Source organism: Neltuma alba, unplaced genomic scaffold (assembly GCF_004799145.2).
Source record: "Neltuma alba isolate B1F8T4 unplaced genomic scaffold, ASM479914v2 tig00010452_pilon, whole genome shotgun sequence".
Lineage (NCBI taxonomy): Eukaryota > Viridiplantae > Streptophyta > Magnoliopsida > Fabales > Fabaceae > Neltuma > Neltuma alba.
Window position 1 is genome coordinate 575,576 of NW_021635344.1, and position 21,152 is coordinate 596,727.

Sequence of the window (21,152 nt, forward strand, 5' to 3'; positions counted from 1 at the left end):
ATTATTAGGGACCTGATTTACAATTGAGAGAAACAATAATAATTTTTAGTTTATTTTTTTAATAAATGTTATTACTAAATTGAAAAAAGAATTATCATTAAAATTATTTGAAGTCCTTCTTCAAACCAAATGAGTTCTAAAAGTAATTACATTTTAAATTTTTTACTCGTTATCATAACTTTGTAATTTAATTCAAATTAATTATATTATAAAGTTTTGTATGGCAAAAATTGTTATATTTCTCTTAGATTCAATTTGCCTATTGAACTTGGATAAGTAATAACTTGGATGGGTAGATATTTTTATTACTTGAACTTCTTACTTAACTTACTTGAATTTCTTGCTTAACTAAGTTCCACATGCATCATATTTATTTATTTTGAATATTAATCTATGTGAATTTCAAAACAGAAACAACGGGAAACATATATTGTATAAATTTATTTTTTAAAAAAAATACACTCCATTCATTACATTTTATAGGGTTTTTTTTAATAGTTTTATTTTTTACAAACAAGATGTCTTATAAAAAAAATAACGACACATTCATGATCTTTATCCCAAAATACACTTCATGTTTAATAGAATGTTGAAATTAAAGGCTTATGGTAATTGACAGTATTTTTGAAAGCCCATGCTTTTTTTTTTTTAAGAAAATAAGATTTCTAAGTATTTAATTGTCTTAATTGCTGTTTACAATTTTTTTTAAAATACCTCTTACTCTTAAGTGAAAAATCTTAATCTGTTTTATCTCTCATATTTATATTTTTTTTAAATTAATTTATTTAATTTATAAATCGATATATAATCTAATATTATATAGGGATATTTTTAAAAAATCACGTGACATTTGTTAGAATTTACTCCTTGCCGTTCTTTTATAAAAACCTGAAATTTGAATTGTCTTGATTTTTTTAATAAGAGCCTACTTAGAGTTATCTAAATATTTAATGTGTTTTTACCATTCTTGCCATTAATTAATTTTATACACTGTATTAATTAAAAGATTGACAACTTGGCATATTATCCTTTTTTTTTTCATATTTTTCTCATTATTACTATATTTCTCTCTCTTACTTTTTCTCTCATAAATAAAGGTATACTTGGGGGGAGTTCATTGCTTACATATTTATTACTTTTAAGTAATGTCAACTGTTTTTTAAACCATATAATTTAATTATCAAATTCTTGTAAAAAGTACAAGAGGGAGCAGCAACTTATTTAATTTTTTTATTCTATTAAAATTAATCAAATAGCTCTTATATTAAAGATCAGTTTAAAATTATAATACATGGGGGAGTAAATATTATTTGAGGTTAATATACAAATTTGTTTTAAAAGTTTTCACTCAAGAACAGCGCTGCTTGAGAAGTTTTTGTAGGTTTAATATCACCTCAAAAATTTCAAAACATAAAAATATTGTCCGGTCCAATTAAAAAACTAAAGTTGACTATTAAAAATTAACATTCACTATTAGCATTTATAACAATAAGGAGGGACAGTGCTCCTTATCAATATCTTCGAAGCAACATTAAACCAAAATAAATTCAAAACAAAATTACTCCTAAATAAAATTTTTAGGATAAATTTACACACTCAACTTTAATCCTATTATTTATGAGGCACGCAAAAAAACAAGTTTCTGCGCATGATATATACCGGCCCCCACCCAACCTGCCTTAGCTGGCTGGCAGCTTTATATTTGATTGACTAGTGGCAGTGGAGACTGGAGATGGCGGTCCGACTCATAACAAAAGCGCTCGTCGTTTACTTTCAAAAATGGAAAAGCTTGACTAAGTCGTTTTGTTCGGCCGCACAAATTGACTACCCGAAAAACGACATTCGATTTTTTTAAAGGGGGAAAAAAAGTAAGAAAATGACATTCAGAATCTCACTTTCACGAGATCTGCCACGTAGCAACGTTCCTCAGCCGATCTCTCACTAGATAAAACATTTCATTAATATTTTTCCCTTCTATAAAAAAAATCAATTAATTTTTTTTACAAAGTAAAATTATTCATTTTACGCAAATAAAAAAATAATACTTAATCCTTTTAAGATTATATCGTCTTCTTACAACGAACTCTTCTTTACATGCTGTTCTTATAATATACTCTCTTAATTAATTGAAAGTTCACTATTTCATTGGCTATTTTTGGAAAAATATAATCACTTCCTCAATTTAGTAAATAATTCATAAATAGGAAGAGTAGAACCTTCTAAAATTTGTTTGTAATTAATGGAAAAATTATTTTGCTTTATAAATACTAGAACCTTCATGTTTTACAAATAATTAACAGAGAAAGTATTTTATTGCTCAAAATATTTTTCATTATAATGAATTTAACTAGTAGTTTTTTATCTTTCTTTTGGTAAGAGAAATTTTTACTCCAGTTGGATTAATGTGCATATATAGTGTTACAATATATGAGATCAAATATGCCAAATATGAGAAAAATAAAGAAAAATTATTGCATATAGTTTCAAATATGAGTCAGCTTCTCTCACTCTCTGCTTCAAGTATAGTGGATAAATAATCTTCAATTAATTTACATGTACTAATAAAAATAATTAAAAATATTAAATTTATTATAAATTTCAAGTAATTTTTAATATTATATTAATATCTTTATTAACTACAATAAACTTAAACATCATATTAACTTGTACAGTCTCACTATATGGGTCTAGATTAGTATCAGCAAACGGATTAATTCTTTACAAGAAACAAGAAATAGATTCATTAACAAATCAAAACAACAAGAAATGTATTTATTATTCCTTGAAAATATTAAATGCCTTATAAGAAAGACCAATAATATCTGTTAAAAGATGTTATATAATAAGATTTCGAGGAAACATATAATACATAACGGATGGGGGTATATATTAATTATAAGAAAACTCCTAAAGAGCAGTTTATGTTGTAGGCCATGAAACTTTAAGTGTAGAGAATTTTAAAAAACAACAATTAAAAAGTTATATATAGATATATATCAGCACCTAATATGCCGCTAGAGTGATAACATGAATGTTAAATATAATTATGTATGTTGAATATGGGAGCATCCATACGTGACTTCACCGTTAAGTAAGAGCATCATTTAATGCTTATAATAATGATGATTCCACTAATACTCCTATAAAATATGATTATGATGATGATGAACAATGGTAGTATGCGTACGTTAATAACCCAGGACAGTGGAAATGTGCCTAATTTTATTGTTAATTAAAAATATAATGGTATTGCAAGGATTCTTCATTTTTTTTTCTTATACGGATTTTTCACATTTTGATTTACAGTGATTTTGGAGTTTTAAATTCTTTTTAGTAATTTTTTTCATAATGTGAACAAAGTTTCTCATTCTTTTAATTTATAACAAATCATGTTTTGTTTTTCCGGCTGCCTAATCAAACTTGTTTATTGGAATAATTCGTTGAGCATATATTCTTTTAGATTCACTTACAGAATTCAAAAGTTTTCTCTTTCTAAGAATCAAACCTAAATTTCTTAATATTTTTGTCATGACTTAATAGAGCTCGCCTCTAAAATTTTTTACACAATTAGTTCTCGCTTTTCATATCAATTACTCCTTCGTTTCTAAATATAAAATTCATTCTATAGTATAAATTACACTACAAAATGAATCTTATATTTAGAATCGAAGAAATATTATCTTTTGTATTCGTCATAAGAGGGGGAAACACAAGAATTTGGTTTTCTAATTTCATAGATTTTTTTTTCTGGTTAATATAGGCAAGTAATGACTAATTCTCTCTTCATCGGTTAAAAAAAATGACCAATTCTCTTTCATCATAAATTTTTTAAAGGGGTTTTAGATTGGTCATAAGACTTTCTTCATACACATTGCCAAAGATTAAACCTCCGACTGGATGTTTAAAGTAATTTCATAGAAATTTATATTTATACTAGCTTTTTGATGGATAATTTTACACACACATGAAGCAAAATTATAAAAGCAAAAAGTTAACATGCAAATCTATTCACAAAATATTTCATCAAAAGCACCCAACTTCATAAGTCTTTTCTATATATAAAAGTACACATAAAGTTATTAAAATGGTACAAAAATACTATGACCATTAAGTCATGTAAAGTTGACCTTTTAGCAAACAATTTAACTAAGAAAATGGTAACAAAATAAAGACGAAGTTTTCAAAATAGTGCAAAAATGGGTTTTGAGTAGCGATGATATTTTTGCACCAGCTAGAAAACTTTCTCTGTATTTTTGTACTATTTTCTTAATTTACATATTTGGTAAACGATCAACTTTAGTTGACTTTATGGTTGTGACATTTTTATACCATTTAAAAAACCTAATGTGTATTTTTGCACTCCAAAAAAGTTTTTGATACTTCGTATACTTCTGGCAAAATATTTTCTGGGTAGATTTGCACCTTAATTAAAGAAAAGACCAAAAAAAAAAATCAGATACATCATTCACTCTCTGTTGGAGTTTACATTCATAGTCTAAAATAACACCACTCGAAGCTAAATACCCAATAGAACTCAAATAAAAAATAATAAATTAAAAGTTGAGAGTATTATGCCTTTTTCAGAAATGAATCAGGAGGAGGAGGTGTGCTAATCATTTGAATTTGAAAATAAAATAATTAAAGTGAAAGATATGTATATCTAACTTGTCGAGTTCATTGACACATATCTAACCACTCAAACATGAAAATAAGAATCTCCAACTCATACAATTGACTAGAGAAAATATAATTAGGTCTCTCTCCGTGTATATTCATATATTGAATTTTTACTAATTGGATAAAAAAAAATGGGAATAAATGATCCAACAGCTGTAAAGAAAATTGCAACAAAAGAAGGCTACATAGGAAACAAGAGAAAATGTCTTTGTCTTCTACACACAATGATTAAATAAAAAGTAATGATCAAGCTTAATTTGTTTATTACATCAGTCAAACGTAAATCATTGCGAATATAATGTCATAATTAACCATTATTCTTATGTGGTTAATGAAATAAAAATTAATTAATTACAATCATTTCATGATTAAATATTTTATAATTTTTTAATGTGAGTTGTCAAATTATTGATCAAAAAATTATCTTTCAATTTGTCGTAGAATTATATGTAACATAGTAATATTTTTGAGAACATGATTTAAGATTTTAAAATTTTGAAATAGACCTTATAAAATAACATTTTATTAGAATATGCAAACCATATAATTGACTAGAGAAGTACTCTTCTGATTCTAAATATAAGACCCCTTTTTATAGTGTAACTTATACTATCAAGTGAGTCTTATATTTAAGAACAAAAAAGTAATAACTAAGGGTTAAATGTCTCGCTTCTCTCTATACCGGATCCCCCCAAAAAAAAAAGTTAAAAAGAACAGAGAATAAAGAGACCAATAAATAACAACTATAGAGAAAAATTTGCAATGAAAGAAGACTAAGAATAAGAGAAAATGTCTTTGTCTTCTAATAAATGATTAGATTAAAAGAAACTTTCAAACTTAATTTGTTTGTTACAGCAGTCAAACCTATATCACCTGTGAATAATTTGGCATTATTATTATAGTAACAGCCCGGTGGATCTAACAGTTTCTTTGAGATTAATTACACGAAAATAAGGATAAAAATAATTTTGTGAGATAAGATAAACTCTCATTTTTTCTCTCTAACTAAATAAAGGAAATGAAAAATTAAATATTTTATTATAAAATTGGAAAAAAAAGTTGTCTTTGTTAATCACCAAATGAGATAAAATTATATACATCAAGCACTCCCAAAATTCAAATATAAAAGAATAGCTGGACTATATAAGTGGGCGCGCGCAAATATATACACACAATTATATACATAGGCTTAGTGTTTGTTAGCATTTTAAAGTATTTTTTAACGCACATACAGTATTTTAAAATTTTTTATAGCATACTTAGTACTCTAAAATATTTTTCTAAATACATCTAATACCTTAGAAAATACTAAAAATTACTCTGTAATACTTAATGCACATTCATTTAATGAAATTTTTGAGTAATTAATAACGAGATTAAAATTGCTCCTAAAAAATTTATATTCTTGGGTTAAAATTGTACCACAATATTTTTGGATACTGTATATACTAAAAAAAATAGGTCAGGATATTAGATCAACGATAAAATACTTTAGTTGCGGATCCACCTTTACATATTTGTCTTCATTAACAAGGGTGACAAGACAAAGTGAGCCTAACAAAATAGAAAATATTGAAAAGTACATAGTCCATGAAGCAGCTAATGATATTGATTAGATTGATATCTCCACTGGTGGGCATGTGTAGTATATTGTGTGCTACACGTCATATTTTGGCCAATGGTGAAGACAAAACCATGTTCTATATGCCTACCTTCTTTGAATAAATTCCATGGAAAACAACCATTCATCCCTTTGTTTCCCACCTAATTATGCATTGGAGTACTTTACATATGCTAGTCATTGATTTAGATGTATAGAGGTTTGATTCAAACCTCTTCCTTAGTAAAGTCAACTTATAGTTGTCATCAATCATAAATTTAGTACGTGTTCTGAAGTGATGGCTATATGTATTTTTTTCAAAAAAAAAAAATTAAGTTGTCAGAAAGTACTATAAAATCGAAATAAAATACTCCTTCCCATCTTAAATGCATGTAAGAACTTATTAAGGAGTTTGTTTTAATTTCAAATATGTGATCTCAAACATTTTGCTTTTAAAATTTATATTTTCCCCTAAATTCTATTTATGGATTGCATGTATTAAGGGTTTTTTTATCAAATGAATAATTATTAGTATTTTTCAAGGAAGCCAAACACAATTTTTTTATGAATAATTAACTTTATTAATTTTTTAATTTTATAAATTAATTGTTTGGCTCGTATATTAAGAATTGAACAGTGAGAATGTCTTTTAACTCAAGAATAATGGGCAAATTAATGATTCCTAGAGCTGGAATTAACTTAGACTTCGGGAGTGTTTGGATAGAAACCAAATCACGGTTTCAGAAGTGCTTTACGGTTTACAAAGTAAATATGTGAAAGAATTTGTCTCGTTTTACGAAAAAGTACTTCTGAAACTATGGTTTAGAGGTTGTCAAATACCTCCTTCAATGGTGAAATGAAACGTGGATGGCGATAAAATATGATCGAATATTTTTAAATTTATTGTTTCATGTTATATATTGTAATTACGAGTTTGATTCCAAATTTTTTCCGGGCAACTGAAGTTGCATTTTACAATTAAAAAAAAAATAGACCACAACAACAAAACTACAATCTATAAATCTATATATAACATAAAAAATTTAATAAATTAGATTATATACAAGCTATATGTGAATGGTAATGGAATTCATTTTTAAACTCCTCAAGACCCATAAGAATAATATAGACCCGTACTAATGTTAAAAAAAGAACAAAAAGATGTAGCTAATCATATCTAGATCAAATATCTTTTTTGTTAATTGAACACATAGAGAGAAAATAATGATAAAAAAGCAGATGAAACATAATAATAATCGTAATTAATATAATGGAACACACCCCTCGTTCTCTATACTGAGAAATCGAACTCGCACTTTAGGGACAATTTTTGGTATTATAAGTTTGGCAAAATGATATATTATTATCAAAGCGATGAACACGCCAAATCATGGCTTGATTACTAGATCTTGGAGTCCAAAATAAAAAAATTTAAATTTGATAATGGGTTAGTAAGAAAGATTGCATCATGTACAATATTAATAAACATATCCAATCAAAGCAACAAAAAGGAGTTTTGACCCAAAAAAAGGCAACAAAAAGAAGAATTAACATAAAGCATTATTATAGATTATCCCAGCGGCATATGCAAAGAGCACGGGTTATAGACTTCGATGTATATTCAAACTTATATCAGTCATATAAAATTAATAATTAGCATGAAGACTATCACATATAGAGACAAACAAAATATAAAATTTTATAACAAATGGAGCATCGCGTTTAGAAAGTGGTTGCCAATGTTGATTATTGAACCATGCTCATTTAACTAATTCAGATACCAATTAATTACCACATAAATTTCAAAAAACTACTATTATTGGACTTGAAACTAATCATTTTTTAGCTGATAGCAGTTAAGGAATAGCCCTACCAATAAATGCCCTCTCAAAAAATTACTACTAATTTCGATTCTTGATATAAGAGCTTGTTTAACTTTTATTTTGGTCTTAAATATAAGATCTCAATATATTTTGTCTCTTATATATCTATGTTTTTTAAAGATAGTCTTTATAATAATGGTAGTTTTAGCTGATACACTTGATTAGTAAAAATATTTTAAGAAAAACAAGATTTATTTATTACAAATAACTAACTTAACTAGTTTTTTTAATTTACTCAAATTAGTTAACTAGCTCTTATATTAAAGATTGGAGATAGTATTAATTACTACTCCATTTGAATTACAGCCAATGGAACTGGAAGGTACGCCAAGCAATTTCCAAAATTAACTCTAGGGATATTTTTGTCTTTTCATGTTAGACTTGAAGCATTTTCTCTTATCGTATGTATGTAAAAATCCTTTTTTTTTTCCTCAACTAATTTACAAGAATTAAGAAAATTAGTTATTGGTAATTAACAATCTTGTCAATTATTTGCCTTACTCTTCAACAAATATTCTTAGTATATACTCCTTTCATTCTATCTATAAGATAAAGAAAAAAGTTTCTTCTTACTCTTATTTATAAGATGTATAGAGGTTTGATTCAAACCTCGTCCTTAGTAAAATCAACTTATAGTTGTTATCAATCATAAATTTCTGAAGTTATGGCTATATTTATTTTTTGAAGAAAATTAAGTTGTTAAAAAGTACTATAAAACTGAAATAAGATAGGAGAAAACTTACCTCCAGTTCGTTATACCGTGTGCATCCAGTTCACCAATAAATAATTGCCATCTGTATGATTTTTTTACACATCGGCTTTAACACCGTTTCAATCCCTTCTCTCCATTTTCGTTTACAATTTTCACAGCTGCTGCCTGCCTTAAAATCTCATTTTAGGTCTTGCTTCTTCAATATTACAATTCCCACATTGGGTCTTGCCTTCTCTTGCTACATATGCTGAATTTTCAAGAAAAAAACACCATTCTTTGACTTGTGAACAGAGATGGGTGCGGAGAGTGTCGGAGATTAACGTCGTTAACGCTGACGTGTATAAAAAATACAGGTGGCAATTATGTATTGGTGAACTGGATGTACGGGATATAACGAACTGGAGTCCAATAAAATGTTCCTTCCCATCTTAAATACTGAGGAGTTTGTTTTAATTTAAATACTCCTTCGGTCCTAAATGTAATACCTTTACACACTAGTATAAGGGTCTTACATTTAGGACCAGAGGAGTATAAGATTTCGAACCACTTTACTTTTTAAATTTTTTTTTTTTTCTAAATTCTATTTATTGATTGCATGTATTGGGAAATTTTTTTTTATCAAATGAGTAATTTCCAAGCAGCTGATTAAAATTAATATTTTTTAAGGAAGCCAAACACAAAAATTTTTTAATGAATAATTGGCTTTACTAATTTTTTTTAATTTAATAAATTAATTGTCTAGTTCGTATTTTTGGGATTGAAAAGTAAGTGTGTCTTTTAACTCAAGAAAAATGGGCAAATTAATGCTGCCTACTTGCCTAGAGGCCAGTGCCGGAGTTAACTTAGATTTCAACGGTGAAATGAAACGTAGGTAGCGATAAAATATAAATCGAATATTTTTAAATTTATTATTTGATGTTATATGCTGTAATTACGAGTTCGATTCCAATTTTTTTTCCGGCCAACTAACGTTGCATTTTACAATTAAAAAAAATATTAAACCACAACAACAAAACTACAATCTACAAATCTGTATATAATATAAAAAACTTTAATACATTATATATATACAAGCTATGAATAGTAATGTAATTCATTTTTAAACTCCTCAAGACCCATAAGAATTATATAGACGCGTATTATTAATGTTAAAAAAGAACAAAAAGATGCAGCTAATCATATGTACATCAAATATCTTGTTTGTTAATTAAACAAATATAGAGAAAATAATGATAAAAAAACGGATGAAACATAATAATAATTGCAATTAATATAATAGAACACACTCATCATACTCTACACAGAGAAATCGAACTCGCAACCTTACGTTCAGAAAAGCTTTAAGGAAAATTTTTGGTAATATAATTTTGCCAAAATAAACCCATTTTTATAGTGTAAATTATACTACAAAAATGATTTTATATTTAGGACCGGAGGAATATTATCAAAAGATGATGAACAATCCAATCATGGTTTGATTACAAGATGTTGGAGTCCAAAATAAAGAAAATTTAAATTTGCTAATGGGTTAGTAAGAAAGATTGCATCATGTACAATATTAATAAACATATCCCATCAAAGCAACAAAAAGAAGAATTAACATAAAGTATTATTGTAGTTCATGCCAGCGGCATACATTAGCCACATTGCAAAGAGCAGGGGTTATAAATCACGATATATATATATATATATATATATATATATTCAAACTTATGTCACTCATATATAAAATTAATTAAGATGAAGACGGTCACAAGTAGAGACAAACAAAATATAAAATTTTATAACCAATGGGTCATCACGTTTAGAAAGCAGCTGCCAATGTTGACTATTGAATCATACTCATTTAACTAATTAAGATACTAATTAACTACTACATACATTTAAAAAAATTACTATTATTAGACTTGAGACTAATTCTTTTCCGCCAGTAGCAGTTAACAAATTAATACCCTTCTAACAAGTAGTGTGGAACCTCTACATTAAGCAATTCTCTCCACTAACCAAAACAAGGTCGTTTCTTTCTTTCTACCAATCAGCTTCTTGTATTCACCCCCACCTATTACAGTGACTAGTGACTGTGTTTTTTGGAGTTCTGATTTTATCTTAAATAAAGGCAAAAAAAAAAAAAAAACACAATCAACCATTTGAAAAAAAAAAAAAAAAGAAGGAAGAGGCTTCTCATTGCAGTGACGTCATTTCTTTCATTACACAAACACAAGCTTCTTCGGAGATTGACCAGCATTGTTTTGGAAACTGGATGTTGCAGAAGCTAGTGGACTTTCAGTTTGAACCTCAGGAAAAAGAATTTGAAGGGGGTGAGTCTTTGAAAGTTTTTCATCCGAAGAGGAAGAAGACCCTTTTTTTTTTTAAATGGTTGATTGATTTTTTTTTTACTGTTTTTGTTCATGGCATGATTGCAAACTATTTAAATTATAAAACGCCGAGTTTTATATAAATGGAGGCTAAATAGAGAGGATTTGCAATGGAGAGGTTTTGCGCCGACAAGCAAGTGTCCTCTCAAAAGATTAATATTAATTACTACTCCATTTGAATTACAGCCAACAGAACTGGAAGGTACAAGAAGCAATTTTCAAAATTAATTCCAGGGATATTTTAGTCTTTTCATGTTAGAATTCAAGCATTTTCTCCTCTCGTACGTATGTAATATCTTTTTTTTAACTAATTTACAAGAATTAAGAAAATTAGTTATGGGTAATTAATAATCTTGTCAATTATTTGCCTTATTCTTCAATAAATATCCTTAGTATATACTCTTCTAGTCTTATTTATAAAGTAGAAATAGAAGTTTTTTCTTGCTCTTATTTATAAGTCACTTAATTAAAATTTTATTCTGAATGTACTATTTTATCTTTTATTTATTATAATGTAAATAGTTTTTTTAAAGATATATATATTAAATAGTGGTAAAGTTAAAAAAATTATTATATTTTAGTGAAGAGTTAATATAGTTTGAAATTTTTCTTAATCTGTATAAAATATATTAAAAGTATCTTACAAATAGAATCACATGAGTATTTAATGAGCTAGAGTATCTTAAGTTCTTAAGTAATGACTTTTAAGCAAATTTAACTTTGGATCATTAACTAAGCATTAATTAAGGCTATTATGGTAAAAGCATTTATTACAGTAAACAAAGTACACGGGTTCTTCAACAAAAAACAAAACATTACAATAAAATACTTTGTTTGGCCATCGATCACAATAAAATACTTAAAAAGAGTCTCATATATTATTGTCAAACATGTGAGTTGATCCATATCTTTGCATTTTCAGCTTACAAAATTATGTTCATTGGTTCTTGTTCCTACAAAATCACACTTCTTTTCAAAGGAATTATCGGATACTAAATATAATACTTCTCTCCTAATAAAAATTTGAATATTTGTTTGCCACAAGAACTAGCACCATCTGCTTATAATCGGTATAAATAGGTAATAGAGGAATAATAAAGAAGACTGTTGGGCCCAAAACCTAAGAATCAGCCTATGTCACGCTTCTATGGTTGTGATTTGTGACTATGAAGACATAAACCATCAAAAGACGCCCCATTTACCATAGAAATGGGCCCTCCTATTCATTTGGACTTTCGGGCCCAAAGGAGGTAGATAGATAGCTTTTTTCGAATGAAGGAGATACTTCTTCGGTCTTTAATACAGGACCTAATTATTAACTTGATTTTGGTTCTAAATTAAAACCTATTTCTCATATTTATTAATTTTTTCTAAATTACTTTTATGGATATTCCCTCACCATAATCAATCAAGTAGAAGAGGAGAAATGATATTAAAGAAGATTATAGTATTTTAGGAAAAATATGTCATATTTCTTATAACTAATTAATTCACCTAACTTTTTTTAATCTAATCAAATTAGTTAAATAGGTTTTATATTAAGAATCGGAGGAGTACCGAGTACGTAGCTTTGATGATACTAATGATTCCGGGCGCACACGTATTTTGATAATATATGATCCCATATGTTCACGGGGAATTGCAATCAGCTCCAAAGAAGACATTTAATTATCATGAAGTCAACGGAGGAGAATGTAATGACGAATTCAAGTATAAAAAATAACAATTAATTTATACTGCTAATTGTTATTAGAATTTTTTAGTAATTAAATTCTTTTATTAGGATCCCCTATTCATCACCCCTCATAGCTATTGCTATATTTTTTTCATGATAATTTTTCCTTCCTTTGCATGGATTTTTTTTTTTATCATAATTAACGCACTCATTAGATCCTCTACTAGAAGTTTGAACTCACGGTACCATGCTTTAAATAGACTTAAGAAAAATGCTTGATATCAGTTGGATTATATATAACTATATAAGACCTTATGCTTTGCATGGGATTTAAACTTTGAAGCAAGTTATATTATTATTAATAATTGACTTAATCTTTGAGACAAGGTATCAAGATAATAGGATTATTAAAAAATTAGTGTGAATTTTTTAAAGGGTTCTAATGAAAAAGAAAACTATATTTTTTATACCTCAGGAATAGTTTGACTTGTTAAATTTTTATATTTGTAAATGTAGATTTAAAATATTATATCTACTCATCAATTTGTTTAAAATTAAATTAAAAAGTATTTTAATCAAGTTATAAACAGGAGAGATAGATCTCCCGGCACGGAAAAAAAAAAAAAACAGCAGGAGGGATGCATCCGGAAAAAGGGCATCGTGATTTATGAGTTTATTAATTTTTTTCAAAAAAAAAAAAAAAAACCAAGACACTACCAGACATGGTGGTCTTGATCAGCAAAACAAAATAGGTTTTGTGGAAGTTGTCTGATAAAATTCTGAGAGCCTTACATTTTGGGCATGAGATAGATAGGATAATGGATCAGAAAATCCCATTCCACAAAAAATTCATGCATGGCCAAAGACGAGATTATCGACAGAAAAGAAACGAACATGATTATTCTTGTCTTGTTTCATGATATTATTATTTAGCCCAATTCATATATAGCTCTTCTACACCGGAACTCCCCATCCCTGTCTGTATTTTCGCTGGAAGAACAGAGAAATGGAAGCTAATGCACAGGCCAATCGCCGCATTGCAACAATCACGAATCAGCTTCTGCCTCCTAGTTTCCAGGTTTCTTCCCTTTTTTTCGCTTCAATTCTTGTCTCCTCTTCTGGTATTTATTCTTCAAAGCTCGTATTGATTTTCGATTTTGGTAAGAAATTCAAACTCGGACAATTCACACAACCAAATGACAAAATTTGAAGCTTTAATTCTCAATCTAGCAACGCCTAGAACTAAATCTAAATCTATCGTAATGGTTCGTTATAACATAGTTGTCAAAAATTGTTGCGTTATCATGTGAATTTGATATGCTATTTGCATATTGAATTTGATAGGAAGGAGGTGATGTTCATCTGAAGAGAGTTGATTGCAGAGCGAAAGGTGGGTCCCCTGGATTCAGAGTTGCTATCTTAGGTGCTGCTGGGGGAATTGGCCAACCCCTTGCTTTGCTGATGAAGATGAACCCACTAGTTTCAGTTCTTCATCTTTACGATGTTGTAAACGCCCCTGGTGTCACGGCTGATGTTAGTCACATGGACACTGGAGCTGTGGTAAATTTCTTACATGGCTGCTACTTGCAATCTTATTACTGAATTGTTGATCTATGAAGCGCGTATACTTGGGCCAAATTAAGTTGATCTATGAAGCACGTATACTTTGACCAAATTGAGATAGCTTTGGATCCCAAATTGCACTTACACAATGCATATTTTTTTGTGTTGTGTCCTATTTTCGGTGTATTTCGTTGTTGATTAATAATTGATTTTGAATCTTAAAATTAAATAACCTTTTTTTGCATTGTCGTTCTTCTTTTTTTGGGTATGTATCGGGATTATTCTTGCAAGAAAACCTCGGCCAAAATTCTTGTGTATTTGCTATCACATTTTTCAGTCAAATTATGACGTGAGATTTCTTTTGAAGAAGTTAGTAATTTACTGATGCACGGGGGAAAATGTTTATTTATTATGTTTTTAGTGAATGCTTGGTAGGGCATGTTTAAAAGTCTGTATTTGTAACTTGTTCTTTGTTTTAAGGAGCTAAGGGTAGTTATTTGCAACTCATTTTGAGTTTTCTAGGTGCGTGGCTTCTTGGGCCAACCACAGCTTGAGAGTGCGCTCACTGGCATGGATTTGGTGATTATACCAGCTGGTGTTCCTAGGAAACCCGGAATGACAAGGGATGATTTGTTTAAAATAAATGCTGGAATTGTGAGGACTCTTTGTGAAGGAATTGCCAAGTGCTGTCCCAATGCTATTGTCAACTTGATTAGCAATCCAGTGAACTCCACTGTCGCGATTGCTGCAGAAGTTTTTAAGAAAGCTGGCACATATGATCCAAAGCGGCTACTCGGTGTTACAACTCTTGATGTTGTGAGGGCAAACACTTTTGTGGTAAGCAAAAGTTAGGACCGTCAAAGGAAAAAGCCTTTAATTCATCATTCGTTTTGTTCTTGATGTAAAAACTTTCTCGTTTTTCTTGCAGGCAGAGGTACTGGGTCTTGATCCTCGAGAGGTTGATGTTCCTGTTGTGGGAGGTCATGCAGGAGTCACAATATTGCCTCTGTTGTCACAGGTTTTTCCTTTGAAAGTCCCTCTGATGCAGATATTGGATGATACAACTGGGCAATTGATCCTCTTAACTTGGTTTTTTTGTAGGTTAAGCCTCCTAGTAGCTTCAGTCCTGAGGAAGTTGATTACCTTACCAACCGCATCCAAAATGGTGGAACAGAAGTTGTTGAGGTGATGTTATAGGGTTCGATTATCTAGAGTTTTGATTTAAGTAGACTGAAATTTGATTAATTAATCTTAATTTGTGGCTTTGCTGGCTATATTGATAATCTCCAGTCCTATTCTCTCTTTCCTTCTAATATACTTCTCCCATACCCCTCGAAAGGATTCATCAAGATGATCATCTGAGCTCCTATACCTTCCCTTTAGAAGGTTCTGACACCTGATTGATGCCATATTGCTGTTGTGAAATTTCAATCAAATATTTAAATTAAAAAACAATTGATAGCATTACTGGCAGGTATTAGTGCTTCTATGATGAGATCAAGTAAGAGCCCAATTGCACCAGTTATACCCTTCTCAATGGATGCTTGACGACGATAAAATAAAATCCTTGCTCAAGTGAACGTTCTGACTGACTAAGATATTAATAATTCAAGCTTGTTCTTGATTTGACTATATGCTCTTAGCTACAACCTAGGTTATTCTTAAGGATATTCACAATGGTTCAGTCTCACTATTATAAACACCAACCCCCCCCCAAAAAAAAAAAAACAAAGTTGTGGTTGTGATCTGCTCATCATGAACTCATAATCTAATGGCAACCATTCATGTTACAGGCAAAGGCTGGGGCTGGTTCTGCTACTCTATCAATGGTCAGCAGCTTTCCTTAAAATATTTGCAATTTCAGAAACTATTATTAACTAGCACCAGTGAATCCTACCTACTCCTATTGGACAAACTAACGAACTAGAAAGTTCACTTTTGATCATGCAGGCATATGCCGCTGCCAAGTTTGCTGGCGCATGTCTTCGAGGCTTGAAAGGAGAAGCCGGAGTGGTAGAGTGTGCTTTTGTTGCTTCTCAGGTCTGACATTCCAGTCCTTTGCCTTGGACACTTCCTACGTTGCTTTTGGACTTGTTTTGATAATAATGGATGATCTCTTTAATAGGTTACGGAACTCCCCTTTTTCGCAACCAAGGTACGTATTGGCCGTGCCGGAGCAGAGGAAGTTTATCAACTTGGTCCCCTGAATGAGTACGAAAGGTATGACTTTCGAGCATCCAGTTTTCTGCTAATTTCTCTGTTGGAACCACCAAGCAACGCAGAAGGCTGACTTTTGTTTGATTGCTTTCATAGGATGGGCTTAGAGAAAGCAAAGAAAGAGTTGGCAGGAAGCATCCAGAAAGGGATTGACTTCATCAGAGGTTAAATGAGAGGTCAGGAGTTGGCTGGTTTTCGTATCAACGACAACGACCTTGTGAAATAATAATAATCCCCCTGTTCATATTAGATTTTTCTCGATCCTCCTCGTGTATTTTCGGTTTTACCAATCGTATGAAATTTGAGCATACTGGAAAACCATATTGTAAGTTCAGCAGGCGATCTGAACTTCGGATTCAACACAATGAACTATCTATATTAATTTCGTACAATTTACATCCGAAATAAAGTGCACAACTGTAGATGTAAGGTCTTAAAAGTTCATGAATAGTTATTTATTTATATAATAAATTGAAACTGGTATTACTTCTCATCTACAAGAGTCTGTTGAGTGAATCCTCTTTAAGACAATCTGTCATTTGTAAAGGAAAAATATTAGATCATATGCTCACTTCCATGTGTGTCACTTCGTTATTCCAAAAGATCCAATTTCGTTTTCAATGGGGGAACTTCACAGATTTTCTGGGACCCTGTGAGCTATTTTGCTTTTGTGCCAACATACACCACATGAAGGAAAAATCCCACGCACCCTCAGAGTCACAAGTCAAACGAAGTGCAGCTCTTGCGCGTATTCTAATTCTTTATGATGGTATATTGGAACATCGCATCTCATCAAAATACATATTTACAGGTTTCGTGATGCTTACGTATATAATCAAGTTCTTTCAAAAGAAAGAAAAAGAATATAATCAAGTTAAAAATTAAAAACATCCTATATTTTACAATTCCGTTCGTTGACTCCAACAAAATCAAACTCCTTCATCATCTTACAAGGTGAAGGGGTTGGAAGGAGTGTAGATTATTGGTACCTTAGACATGCTCACGTTTCCAGTCAGTAAATTGGGGCCACAGTGTCTTCAATAATCACGGGTTTACAGGCATCACTCTCTCCGGTATCACTTTATCACCATCAACCTTTGCTAGCACCTCAAAATGCATCTTCACAGTCTCTGGCTTAGTCCTCCATTCCGGGAAATCCTTAAACAAATCGCCATCTCCTTCCTTCAGCTTCTTCTCTGCCTGAAACCCTATCTTCACGAATGTCTGAGCAGAAACATCTGCCTTCAACAACTTGAAGGAGCCTTTCTTGTTTGCCTTAGGACCCAACACAGAAGATAAGAGAGCCTCAAAACCCAACAAGTTAGCGTTTGATCCATTGATGGAAGCAATAGGCCACATTGTGGCAAACTGAGTTGGCGTCAACAGAGTTGGAGCATCATTTTGGATATCAATTGGGGATAGTGCTTCAATGGCCTTAGTGTTTAACGGGGAAGACAGTTCCACCAGACCTGGCGCGAGGCGCTTGAGCTTGAGCCGGTTATGTGAAGAGGTTGTCGATGAGGAAGGGGATGAAAGTGATGTTGCACCAACAATGCGGAGTGAGAGAAGAGGGTCATCCTGCGTGCGGGAGCGAGATGTGTGGCGGAGCTGCTCTGCCAAGGCCATAAGACCAACGGCAAATCCACTCTGTGATTTGTTTAAGGGGAGGGGGAGATCAAGTGGTTTACGAAGGCTAACTGATCTTGCGCCTTTGACAGTGACAACGGCACCATCTGCTAGTATGACTTTCTTGAGCACGCCAGCATCAACATCATGCTGCAAAACCATACGAGTTCTAGTTAAAAGGGAGGAAGTAACCATCTCATTCCATACACATTGACAGGGATGTCCTACTAATTATGCAGATTGACCGAAGATTACATTACTCTTCGTTCCATCACAATACATCATTTTTTTGCCATCATAGCCACTACTGGCATGGATACTAGACCGCAACACAACCAAAAACTGAAATATTAAAGTTGAATTTGAAATATGGCACATCCTGACATGACCTGATTTCGTTCTTAAGTGTTGGTGCTTTAAAGGTACCAACCTAAAACAGAGTCACTAAGTATTAACACACCAATATACTTGTATAAAAAATCCAACAGGTTTGGGAACAAATTAAATCCTTAATATTTGAGTGAGACAGATAAGATCAATAACAAACGTAAATAGCACTAAAGTTTAAATTATCGCCATTATCCACTATGTCATCTCAATTCTTGTACAAATCCACTAATTTAATTACATTTGAGATGAAAAGTACAGATTCTAACATGGATACAAGACACAAGACGCTGGCACAAAAATACAGAAACATGATCACACATAACTCCTAAATGCAATGTGGTCTGTTGCAATGCATCTGGCAAGAACGTATTCGTTCACAGACTATAATTCCTTTCCAGTCGTATATTATTATGCAAATTACATCCGGTCTCACATGAAAGGACTCATCAATCAATACATCAATATATCAATACCGATATTACAACATCTCTTAAATTTTATATCAATTCACCAGATTTCATGCAAGTTGTGCTACACTGTGTGTCTAATCCAAAAATGGCAACTGTCATATGTAGGACGAATAATATTATAAGAATGGAATAAAAAAACTTACAGGGAGAGAAATCCTCATATCCTTGGCGTCCTGAAGCCAGAGTTCCATGGGTCCCGCCAATCGGAACGGAGCCAAAACTGGTAACTTATTATCCGATCTCCTCTTCTCAACCAGAGCCTTTTCTTCGCCGGGTTTTGCCGGTTCCTCAATCCGGAAAATCGGAAGATCAACGTAATCCCACCGGTTCACGTCCTCTAAGAACTTGAACGGAATAACCTTCTGATCAATCTCCAGGTCGAATTCATAGGCCACAGAATGCCCCACTTGGGCATCCCTCGGATCAAACCCACTTATCTTGAAATCCTCCGACGGAAACCCCAATCCGTTCACAATCGCCTCTTTTAAATCCTGTAAATACCGCGTATTCCATCATCAGAACCGTATCGACAAATAAGCTGATTTACAGAAATCAGTTAAAACACCCAGAAAAAAGAAATCGCAAGAACAAAGTTACTTTTCATAATTCTCCCCGGTTGCAAAGCACCGTTCAAGAGAAAAACCAGATTAACCCCCCAAAAAAAAAATCCAAAGCTCCAACGGTCGAAAACTTAAAAGATCATAAACGAAGAATTTTTCTTTCATAATTCTCCATCACATTGCGGGAAACAAAACACAAGGAGGCAAAAAGAAGAATACGAAGAAGAAGAAAATCCAAAACAAAGCCGACATACAGCAATCGCCTTGGGGTAGGGCGGGTTGACGACATCGGAGGTGGAAGGCAAAGCCGAGGAGAAGGAAGAAAAGAAAAGCAAAGCGAATGCACTGATCCGAAAGCGAAGCAATCCCATCTCGTGGCAAAAACACAGAAGAATTGACACAGAATGGGAAGAAGATTGAAACAAGAAGAAGACACCCGAAATCCCACAAAGAAGCCCCTCGAACCCTCCAACATGATATTGCGGGGTGGTCCATTTATAGCCCAAGCTATATTTTGAATAATTTTTAATTTTAATTTAATTAAGATAAAAAAGATAAATTAATCAACTTTAAATTTAAATTAAATAATAATAGAGTCAATCACTGAATCACCTGCATTTCGTTAATTGGCGTAAAACAGTCCTTTTTAACAGATAATACTCCTCCGATCCTTATTATAAGACCCAATTTGACTTTTTATTTGGTCCTAATTATAAGACCCAATCCATTTTCTCTCTTATATTTATGCATTTTTTCCAAGATAATCCTTCTAATAATGATAGTTTTAGCCAATATACTTAATTAGCAAGGATATTTTAGGAATAACAACACTTATTTATTATAAATAACCAACTTAACTTACTTCCTTAATCTCCTCAAATAAGTCAATTGGGTCTTATAATTAGGACCGGAGGAGTATAAAACTGGATATCTTTTTTTTTTTTTTTTTGGGATATTAGAAGATAGAATTATTACTCGGTTAACCATTGTGGGAAATCAAGATTTGAGTTGGGATCAAGGAGGAATCTCCCTGGTAATTGCAGGGCGTGTGGTAGAGATTCGAGGAGTGATGACGTGGAGTCAACAAGCCAATGAGAATCGAGGAAGTTGTATGGAAACGAATGTGATTGGGTGGGATTCGTTGGAAGCACGAAGGAACGAACGGCCAATTTCTTCGGGTCCCTTATGTGGGGCCCGGTAACGTGAGAATTACGCGGCTTTGAACACGGCGCGTCGGCGCGTAAAGGGAAAAGTTGCTCCACATCAACACGACAACGTTTTGATTGCGTCGGGAAAACTAAAATGATCATTAAAAAATTGCAAACACAAATGGCGTCGCCCGGACTCGAACCGGAGACCTTCAGTGTGTTAGACTGACGTGATAACCAACTACACCACGACACC

General features: G+C 31.6%; 2 protein-coding genes and 1 non-coding gene across 3 annotated transcripts; 1 reads left to right on the plus strand and 2 right to left on the minus strand.

Annotated features, from left to right (window-relative positions):
- Positions 1-13,846: 13,846 nt before the first annotated feature.
- Positions 13,847-17,136, plus strand: LOC114756689 (malate dehydrogenase 2, peroxisomal). The gene is made up of 9 exons (XM_028945628.1): positions 13,847-14,000; positions 14,267-14,482; positions 15,008-15,322; positions 15,414-15,503; positions 15,587-15,670; positions 16,279-16,314; positions 16,436-16,525; positions 16,611-16,705; positions 16,799-17,136. The coding sequence occupies exons 1-9, from the start codon at positions 13,929-13,931 to the stop codon at positions 16,869-16,871; spliced, it is 1,071 nt and encodes a 356-aa protein (XP_028801461.1). The 5' UTR covers positions 13,847-13,928; the 3' UTR covers positions 16,872-17,136.
- Positions 17,137-17,426: 290 nt separating this feature from the next.
- LOC114756687 (uncharacterized) lies at positions 17,427-20,212 on the minus strand. The gene is made up of 3 exons (XM_028945627.1): positions 20,003-20,212; positions 19,332-19,679; positions 17,427-18,478 (listed from the first exon to the last, which is right to left on the minus strand). Exons 1-3 carry the CDS (start codon positions 20,117-20,119, stop codon positions 17,747-17,749), a joined length of 1,197 nt encoding a protein of 398 aa, XP_028801460.1. The 5' UTR covers positions 20,120-20,212; the 3' UTR covers positions 17,427-17,746.
- An 866-nt stretch (positions 20,213-21,078) lies between these two features.
- TRNAV-AAC (transfer RNA valine (anticodon AAC)) lies at positions 21,079-21,152 on the minus strand. Its single transcript has one exon. It is a non-coding gene; the product is annotated as a tRNA-Val (tRNA).